At 32.9% G+C, this 10,574-nt stretch overlaps 1 protein-coding gene across 1 annotated transcript; it reads right to left on the bottom strand.

Moving 5' to 3' along the window:
• Window positions 1-1,844: 1,844 nt before the first annotated feature.
• On the bottom strand, window positions 1,845-4,921 carry LOC127801859 (zinc finger protein WIP2-like). Its single transcript, XM_052337343.1, has 2 exons — window positions 4,217-4,921; window positions 1,845-2,750 (listed from the first exon to the last, which is right to left on the bottom strand). Exons 1-2 carry the CDS (start codon window positions 4,751-4,753, stop codon window positions 2,301-2,303), a joined length of 987 nt encoding a protein of 328 aa, XP_052193303.1. The 5' UTR covers window positions 4,754-4,921; the 3' UTR covers window positions 1,845-2,300.
• Between the last annotated feature and the right edge of the window lie 5,653 nt (window positions 4,922-10,574).

Raw genomic sequence — 10,574 nt, 5'->3', positions numbered from 1 at the left:
CACTTCCCCAAATTCACGGATTATTTTTTAATGTTACATAATGAACAATGAGGTGTAAACCAGTTACGTAAAGGAAAAGAAAGAAAATGCAAGAAGTGATATTATTTTAAGAAGACAATTTGATAAAACGATCTTTTGGATGACAAAAATTTCATCTAGGGAATCCGGGCTGATTTGGGCATTAAAAAAATAATAATAAAAGTAAATCGAAGACTTTTTAATTTTCAGAACTTGATTATGGACTCTCTACATTTTTTGCTCATTCGACTCTTATATTTTTAAATCTTTTTCTCTTATTTATATTATCAATTGAAAAAAAAATTACTTTCTAAACTTGAATATAAAAATTTAATCAATAATTTTACATCTTAAAAGACAAGTAAAGTAAATTTTAAATAATTTTTAATATCTATTTTTATTATTAAAAATTACTAAAATAATTTTTGTTTAGAATTACAAATATTCTTAGGTGAACCAAAATAAAGGCCACGGATAGGAGAGAACATTGGCACAGGCCAGTAAGGCCACGGATTTGATTTGATTTGCGGCAAGCAGATGCTATTAGCTAAGGGACTTGAATAAATTTTGCTTTGAGAAGCCCGAAAAGGAGCAAATTGGAGGGTTCACCAAGTTGCCTAACCAAACAACAAATTAAGCCATTACTAATTACTAAAGAGCCTCAAATTCACTGCCTTAATGTTTTGTGGCCATTCGATGAGAAATAGAATATACATTAATTTGCCAAAATTGGAGTTTATTGGTTAAACTCATGATATCTAGTATTTATTGAAATATTTATGGTGAGATATATATATATATATATAGTTGACCTGTAAATAGAAAGATTACTGTGAGATTTACTATTTTATAAGGCCAATATATAGGAAGCCGACATACATACTTAAACAGTAGAATGATTTAAGTGCATGCTCTCTCTGCTACTACTTACAATGTTACAGGATTTTACTCAGAAGTATTGATAATGTTTTCTTAAATTTATGAGATTAAATAATATATACTATAGACATATTCAATAATTTTGAGACTTATTTTTGTCTTTTTATTGAACACTTATACCTAAAGGCCATAAGGGCAAATTAAGATGCAGCAGGAAAGGGATTACATGTGCTGAGGCATATCTCAAGGCACACTCGCCAAGCTATCAAGAACTAGAGAATGGATCCAATGGGGGAGAGGGGATGATGACACCAAACATAAGTGCGACAGTAACAAAGTCAAGCAAGCAAGCGATCTATTGAAGACGCCAAACAAAATCTCTAACCCTAGAGAGAGATCATAGGCTCATGTTCCACTCTCTCCCTCATGTCCTCAGCTTTCTAGCTAGTAGATGGGTTAGTGACGTTAAATTAATTATATCTTGATAAATTCTTATAGTTTAATTTTTGATTTTTCATCAAAACATAAATTACACGTTTATATGTAATATTAATTGCGTAAGCCAAATAGGGTGAAAGATTTTTTATTTTTATTTTTAGCATCGGGCTAAACACGTACATTTAGCACCCACTCATCAATATTGGTGACTCAACTAACTCTGATGATAGCACCACGAGTAGTCTTTCAGCTAGCTGAAAATAACTATTGGATTTATATATAGGGGGATGAAGTAACGTTGCAAAACTATTGGATTATAGTTGAATATATATATCAAATGATTTTGTGAACCACTCGCAGTGCAAAACCTAAGAAGCCCAGCTATCAGTGTACAAGGAACTGCAGGAGATTAATGTACAAATAGTATTCAAATCTTTGTCAACAAGTTATAAGATCAGTACTTATTAACATATTATTTGAGTGGCTCGTGATATTACAATCTGAAATATAATGGAGAAAGTCTTATTAGCAAGAAGAAGAAGAAGAAGAAGAGAAATACAAGAGAATTGTTTTGCTGTATAGAAGGCGAGGAGCACCACACACCCACACACACACACACATATATATACACCCACTCCTAGCTAGGGTTTCTCATTTTATCAAGAAAAAAATTGGAAGGGGCAAATTAAGGAGCAGAAAAGATGACCAAACCCCAGCATATTTTTTTTCCCAATACACAACCAAATGAGTGAAAATTTCACACAAGAACACCATCAAATTCATATCAAATCCCTAAACCTATATATAACATCTTCAAGAAGATCATACAATATGAAGAAACAGCTTTAAAGGTGTAGGAGGAGGTAGAAGAGAGCAAATAAGATGAACTACTAATTAGCTAAATGGGCATGAATAAGTTCCCAAGACTAGCTAGCTAGTCGAAGAATAAGATTTTACATGCATGTTCAAGTGGACCACATGGAGGACTCACCTTCTTGTTCGATTTCGGAAGCGGCTTCATCCTCTTCCTCCCAGCAGTAGTCATCACCCACAGCGCCATGGCCATGGCCAAAGGCCCTGATGTGGTCTTTGAGGGACCTCTTGTGCTTAAAATCAGACCCACAAATGCAGTACCAGATCTTGCCACAGTTCTTCTCATGGGTCCTCCAATCGCCTTTCACTGCAAATGGCTTCTCACATTTTCTGCAGGCAAAGAGCTTGATCCCATGCTTCCTCTTGAAATGAGTTTGGAGAGTCCGAAAATCCTTGAGCGGCCTGGACCTTGGATGATCAATGTTGTGCTTGCAATCTGGCGCACAGCAATAGCAAGGCAGTCTCAGCATTGCCGTCGGTTGGATTCCCCTCAATGATTCAGGCCCTTTCCTGTACTGAGATCCGTGCCCCCACATGTGCATCTGCAACACAATCCACGCAAGATCTAGCTCCAATGGGGAAAACTAAATTTATAACCATTACTTCATCTGAAGTGTGAGAAAAAATGAGAATAACAAAATTAATTAATTTCATAGGGCTCTGTAGCCTATATGTATATATATATATATATAGTCACCAAACAGGAGAGCATCTAAAAGAAAGGATATATATATATATTCATATATATAGTACTTGTTCTTAAGCCCATAACCATTTTAGACCTCTTTTGTAGAGGTAATGGTATATATAAAGAGCTGTCTATATAATTACTTCTTGTCAGCTTTAGCAGCTACAGCAATCATTCTGACCGATCATGTATAATATTTACAGCTTAATCGATTCAATAGATATAAATAAATATATATATATCTGAGTACTCATGATGCAGATATAGTTAAAAATTATATCAGTTGGATGTTTAATTATGTACATGGCAAGAGACAGTTTACACTATATTGCAGACTGCAGGCATGAGATTTGTCTCACTAGGCTAGGGCTGCTGCAGCTTGCTGCCTTCAGCAGACCGGAAGGGGTTCATTATTAAAAGGTTAGTGAGGCATTGATATGAAAGTTCGTCAAAACCGCAAAGCTCTGTAAAATAGTATTTTACTTTCCCTTTTACCTGCCTGCAAAATGGGAATTTCACAAATTTCAAAGCACCCGCAAATGCACGAGACCAATGCATGAACAGTTAGTTTAGTCAAGTAGGAAAGCAACTCATCATCTCACGAGGAAGGGAAAGTATATCAACTTTTCATTCAAAACCCCCAACCCCCAAGGAAATAAAAGGAATTGGGAATTGGGAAGAAGAAAGAAATTAACACGTATAATATTACGGGAAGAAAGTAGAATAACTAAATAAGAAACCTTCAAAGGAAATGAAAAAAATACAAGAAGTAAATAGATTACCACAAGAGGATACCACCTGGAATTTTATATATCGAAGGCCATGACATATAATTAACTGGTGTTGAAAATGATTTTGAAAACCATCGAACCATTCTCAAATAATGCTAACAGAATTAACAGTCACCCAGCAAAACATTAATAAAAAAGATATAACATACTCTCAAGATCAAACTTAACCCTAAAAGATATAACACAGTATCCGTGAAAAGTCTGTGTAGAATGAATGGAAACCCTCGAAATTATGTAAAATTAAGACAATATCTCGCTTACTCCAAGACTAGAAGACTAGAGATTTGCCTTAAAAAATTAACTTTTGGTTCAATTATCCATGTGAAAAATAATAATATTCGCACTTGGTTTCCATAAAATATAGATCAATATCTGGACAATCAATTTGGATCGAGGAGACCTAACAGATAAATGATCTATGCACGCATCCACTTTCTCTGGAATAAGAAGCAAAATAAATTACAAAAATAAACTTAATTTTTAAGAGCCAACTGTTGGGCTTAGGGATTTACACATTATACAAGCATACCTGCAAGTTATTGTATCTGTTAAAGGTCTTAGAACAAACAGGACATGGGAACTGTGTAGGACCAATAAGAATCTGGGTGGCTGTAGGAATCCAGTACTGACGCTTGTTTAATCTATTCAAAGGGCACCCTGAAATTGCACCATCTGCATCATCTTCCTTTCCTGCCACCGCTGTGGGAGAGATCTTGGAGGGTACCTGAAATTTTGAACTAGGGCTTGGTAGCCCTAAATGTAGGGACACTGTCACACTCTCCTCCTCCTCATCACCACCACTATTCGAGAAAAAAACCCCCATATCTCTGGACTTGTTCCTTTCATCCACTTCCATGGCACTGCATGCTGAGGATTCTAATTGGTCTGGTGCTGGTGTTGTGTTTAGGTTGTTGAGAAGAGGAAGAGCTTCTACGAGCGGAGGTGAGGAAGGCAAAGATTTGTTGCTTATAAGGTTGTTTGAGTTGTGGGATTGATGGGAAAAGGAAAGAGAGTCAGGTGTGAAGTTGAACCAGTTAGTGTGGAAATTTGAGTAGGGTTCTGCCATGGAAGGTGGAATTAAGGAGCTAGATAGCTAGCTAGGCTGAAGAATTGTTGGAATACAAGGTTTGTCGTAAGATGACACAAAACATAGACACACGGAAATATGTACTGTGTGAATATGATGTATAGAGAGAGAGGGGGGAGAGAGAAGGGGATGAGGGAGAGAATATAAGGAGTGTACAAGAAAATCTTTCAGGATATTTAAAATGAAAAAACAAAGAAAGAAAGAAAAAGCCTGTACTGGAATGTGAAAAAATAAAGCTACTATTCACTGGCTTTGTTTGGAAATCAAGAAAATTACCCACTGCGAGACAAGAAGATAACCAAGGTAGAAAGGAAAAGCCGAAGGCAAAGTCTTTGCCTGCCACAGTTAGAGAGAGTGAACATTCTGTAACATATATCCTTTCCTTCATCAATTTATATTTTTGTTTTATTTTGCTAAGATGTATTCATTTATTCTTACTTGAAGAACAAATTTATTATCAAAAGTACTATTCCTTTTGTATTTTTTGACAGAAAAAATACACGTGATAGCGGCATTTTTGCAATAAAAATGTGTTGATTCTTTTGATTAAGTACATAACAGATGCATATAACTTATATATCCCTGGATTTCGCCATTAAAAAAAAAACTTATCGCTGGATTATTTGTTAAATGATTTATCAGTGTTTTCAATAGCCTTGAAATGATTGGGTTAGCGAACTTTTGGACTTTTTTTTTTCTCACATTAAGGCCAAAGCTTAAAGGAGATACAAGAGTAAATTTTTAGACTTTTAAGATTTAATCACATACCCAAACTCTTTTTTATGCTGCTAAGTTACAGATTAAATTATGACAACTAGCCTATACTTCTTGAAATATGAAAATTTGCCTTTTTGGTAATGTCCTCAATATTTTTTTTTTTTTTTACTAGGTAGGCTCCTTCCCATTTCTTTTATTTGCCTTCGAGTGAGGAAATATTAGTTGATGAAAGCATGTGCTTTGGAACTAAAAAACTCCCGTTTACATTATTGGTACAAAACATCTCATTTTTTTTATATTAAGAACCCAATACAACATTTGAAATAGAAATAAGAGAAATGTTTGTTTTTTTTTACATTAATTAATAACAAGGCCAAAGCTTAAAACAAATAAGAAGTTTAACTTATCGCAAAAAAAAAGGGGGAAGTCAGTCAAAATAAAAAAGAAACAACGTACAAGATTATTGGCTTACATATATATATATATATATAACCCAAATACTCCTGTAGGTAACTTGGTGATCTAGGGGAGATAAGCAAGGGATGGAACCAAGTACCAAACAAAGAGACTAATTAGATTAGTTTTGAAGTCCCATCTAAGATTGAAGAGAGAAAAGATGACCTAAAAGGTATTAACTAGCATAAAGGAGGAGATCACCTCGCTTGTCCCTTCAAGAGGTTCTAGAGATCACAAGCAAATGATAAGAGAAGGCACTTATAAGACCTTAAGAAAACAATAGGAGAGATATAAAATTATACACACAAAACTTTACATCAACATAACACAAACCAAAAAATCAAAAATTAAAACTCAACCACTTGCTGAGCTCAAGCAAAAATAAGAGAACAACCAAACATCAATTAGGATATCGTTCATTGTCTTTTGGTACACTATGCTGAAGAACGACAAACGTTTTAAGTCTATTTTCAGCGTTTCATGACTAATTGGAGATGACTAAAACTCATGTGGAAGATCAAAATAAACAGAAATGTTACTAACTTAGCTTCTATAAAATAAATTAAGTTAACTTTTTTTTAAAAAAATGGTGAGAAATGTTATTAAGAGCAAAAAGCCCTTAGAAACCAACCCTGATAAAGTCCCTTACAGCCAGTGAGTGAGACCAGCAAGTAAAGGGATCAACCCACAACCCTGATAAAGTCCTTTACATTACTCAACATACCAACACCCTAAATCTAATGCAGTAAAAGACTTTACCACTCGTCATAGCTGGAAATATCAGTAATGTAAAGGAAATTAACTCCCAAAAGCAGTAAACTTCCAAGAAGACGAGTGAGTTTTACTATGATATTTAGTTTGTCCTCCTAGTCTGACTTGGGGGTCTGACTGGACAAATGCTCAATATATATGGCCCGGCGTTGAGTATTTTGCTCGGTCGCATCACCTTAGTCGGACTACAAAAGTGGATTAAATATTATTTTTTAATGTTAAAAAATCTTCAAGAAAAACAAAGTAAATCTTCCAGAACTCCACCTCCTGATTTGCTTTAAGGAAGCCAAATCATCCCCAGGAAGGTTTCTTTGAGATTGCTGCAGAATCTCAACTCGTCTCAAATGCAGATATTCTATTTTTCTTTTTTTACTGAGTTAAGCAGCAAATTAATATTCTTTTTTTTTTTGGGCTAAAGATACTCATAACCAACAAATATTCATGGGAGCTGTTTCGCAGGTTCTCCTTTGTGAATGAAAATCGTTTGCTGAACAATAAAATAAAGAGTACACCTAATTCAATATGCTCCCAAGGTGTAGGAGTTTTGATTTTCTTTTTTCTTTTTTTTTTTGCTGAGTAAGTTTCTTTTCTATTTTCTAATATCTTATATTTATGTAAATTACATGAAAATACTAAAGTCGAAAAAAGGTTTTTATTATCAAAATATTTGGGCACTAGTGAAGTAAAGGATTCAAACATATATAGAATTATCATATGTATGTAAGAATAGAGCTGTCTTAATCTTCTTCTTACAGTGATTGGAGTGTGGTGCCTATTAAATTAGGTGTCACAACTTGTCAAGCCTTATACAAGAACAGTATATTATATGTATATATATGTATTCTAGTCTTCCGACACAGCTGGTAACTGTAGGGCTATTCTTCCACACAAAAAAAAGAAAGAACTTAAAGGCTATTATGCAGTGGAAAGCGATATATTTTAAAGGGGAAACCAAAATGGGATGTTGAGGGGTGACTCGGTTGAAATAGCTTCCACTTATTTAGCATATAAAGCAAGTAGATGGATAAAATTGACATCTCACCTCGACTTCTCCTCTTCCCAGAAAAAAAAAAAAAAATCATCATCTTTGTGTTTTTTTAATTTTTTTTTTGTTAATAATTAAATTAACCTTGTGCATATGACTGCTTAATCTGCAGGCTTTGATCATCCGTTAATTTGTATTGTCCAAAACCTCAGTTATAATGAAGTGACATCTCTCTAGGATCAAGAGCTCCATGTTCATTAACAAGTTCAATATGAAATTAATTATTCCTCCTCATGTAAGCACAATATTCTCTTCTAGTTTAAAAGGAAATACACATGACAAAGAAAGACATCATCCTATATATGTACCTGCTGTGCTTAGCAAAAAATAAGAAGAAAAGAAAAGAAAGATATATCAACCTTACTACTCCATTTAGGTTCATCATAAAAAATCGTCTTCATAATCAGTATATTCAATTAATGTTTTTAATTTCAATGTAGGGTCTCTCTCTCTCTCTCTCTGATATTGATACATAGAAGAATACAAAACATGAACAGTGCTTAATAAATGAAAAGGCAAGAGAAAAGCTAGAGTGCGTTCTCTTTATTTTTCAATTTTCAGTTTTCAGTTTTGAATTCATTTTCAGTTTTTTATTTTGGTAGTCTATTTTTAGAAAATTAAAAACGTGTTCTCTTTGTCATTTTGAAAAATTATTTTTCAAAACAGAAAATTAGAAAACGCGTTCTCTTTGAAATTTTGAAGATATTTTTTTAATAAAATTTTATTCAATAAATTTGATTATTAAGTAAATTATAAATATTTAATGTTAATATATTATTAAAAATATATATACATTTTAAAATTAATAAATTTTATAATATTTTTTCCATTATAATAATAAAATATGAATAAATAAATAAATAAATATGTTTTGAGTTTTGATTTTATTTTGGACGAAAACACTCAAAACAACTTTTTGTTGTTTTAAGTTTTCTTCACAAATTTTTTTTTTGTTTTCAAAAATGTCATTTTTAAAAACAGTAAAAAGAACGCATTTTCATTATTTTAAAAAATTGAAAACTAAAAATGACTTGAAAACAGTGAACACAACCTAATGGTTATGAACAAAATGCTGGCGAGGATAGTGAACGCTAAAGCATACATACATATATGCTTGTTCCATGATAAAAATATACATGTATATGCAATCTATATTTGGGCATAGATTGGACCAAAAGGACTTGATCATAAGAAGAAGATTTTTTTTTTTTTTTTACTGTTTAATTGTAAGTTCATATTCTACTGTGCTGACCTGGATTTAATACAAATTGCCCGGACCGACCGAGATTGAGAGGAAGGGATACTAGCTAGGGATTATTCTTAATAAATGCTATTATTGTGCATGCCCGCTTCATGAGAGTGGGGCAACAATCCATTGTCAATAAATGCAATTACTCTCTATATATATATATGTGTGTGTGTGAACAGGAAAAAAGAAAAAGAAAAAGAAAAAGAAAAAAAAGAGGGACTTGAACAAGGTGGACAAAATATATATATATATGGACATATATAATCATTTATGCTATTTTAAGCTTCATTTGGTCCAAATAAACCGACGAACAGAAAAAGAAAAAGAAAAATCAGAGAATTGCATTTTCATTATCCTCTCAACTTTTCACCTTTAATTTATTTATTATATGTGGTAAGTCAAATCCATGAACCATAATGTTATGTTGTAAGAATGCATCTTTGAGAGAAAAAGATGAAACCTTCAACTATTTTTATCTATTATATTTCATGATATGAAGGCCAAAAAATGATAATCATTACAATAACTATATATTGGCCTGCAGCCAACGAAAGGCTCATACACCCAAAATACACTCAGCCCAGAAACCATTAATTATTTTGAATGAAACCAACGCGTAGATATAGATAACGCACATTATAGACTGACTGATTAAATAAATCTATTGACTTCAAATCCATCTTGGTATTGATAGAAATCCTAATGGAACAAACCAAATACTTCGTTTTGCTCAACCAACCCTATTGGTACACATACTAGAGTTACGAGACACGCAGAAATTATATATATACTAGAGTTTATATATATATATATTAAAAACTGATCATCAACCTTTTTTGTAATTACAAAAATATTATTTTATGACATATATAATTTCCTTTAACCATACTCTACACCATGCTAGCTTGCTTAAAACTTGTGAGATAAACAATGGAATTGGAACCCAGTTTGAGGCAAAGAATGGTGGAACTAGCAATTCCTTTCCCCAAGTGAATCACATTGAACTTCGAGGGTGAATTGATCTTAAATGCATCCATAATTGCAGCTTGAGACTTGAGTGCAAAATTAAATGTAATAGACAGTCTATAATAAAACAGATAGCGAGGAATTCGAAAAAAAAAAATTAGAAAGGAGGGTCAAACCTACATTTTGAAATCCTTGTGTCTAGCAAACTGTTCGTGCATGTCCAACAAGGAGAAGACATTCCCCACATACTACAATAATAATAATAATAATAATAATAATAATGGTGGTGGTGAAAAGACATTTATACCCTTTATTAAACCCCATAATCAATCATATGCGCCTGCTTACCTCCTAAAATATTGTCTCCATGAGAAGAGATGGTAGTTTTATTTACAGTTACAATCCAAATTTTAGTAATATGGGTTTAAACTTTTATTTAACGCATGTAATTCATAAAATTTATAATATGTGTACATGTATTCATTATTCAATGTAATCATTCAGGGTAAACTGAAAAACTAATAACTACAAATCTTTATAGAAAAAAAAAAAAAAAAAATAGATGCTTGCATTGCATGCATTCGATCGTTTCCCTT

The sequence above is a fragment of the Diospyros lotus genome, chromosome 5 (assembly GCF_014633365.1).
Source record: "Diospyros lotus cultivar Yz01 chromosome 5, ASM1463336v1, whole genome shotgun sequence".
NCBI lineage: Eukaryota > Viridiplantae > Streptophyta > Magnoliopsida > Ericales > Ebenaceae > Diospyros > Diospyros lotus.
The sequence above is the reverse complement of the archived record's forward strand: the minus strand, read 5'-3'. Positions and strand labels throughout refer to the sequence as shown.

Excerpts from the sequence above, each read along its gene's own strand:
- LOC127801859 (XM_052337343.1), bottom strand. The coding sequence starts at position 4,753 with ATGGCAGAACCCTACTCAAATTTCCACACTAACTGGTTCAACTTCACA. Across the intron at positions 2,751-4,216 it reads ACAGATACAATAACTTGCAG|ATGCACATGTGGGGGCACGG; the intron begins GTATGCTTGTAT and ends ATTGTGTTGCAG.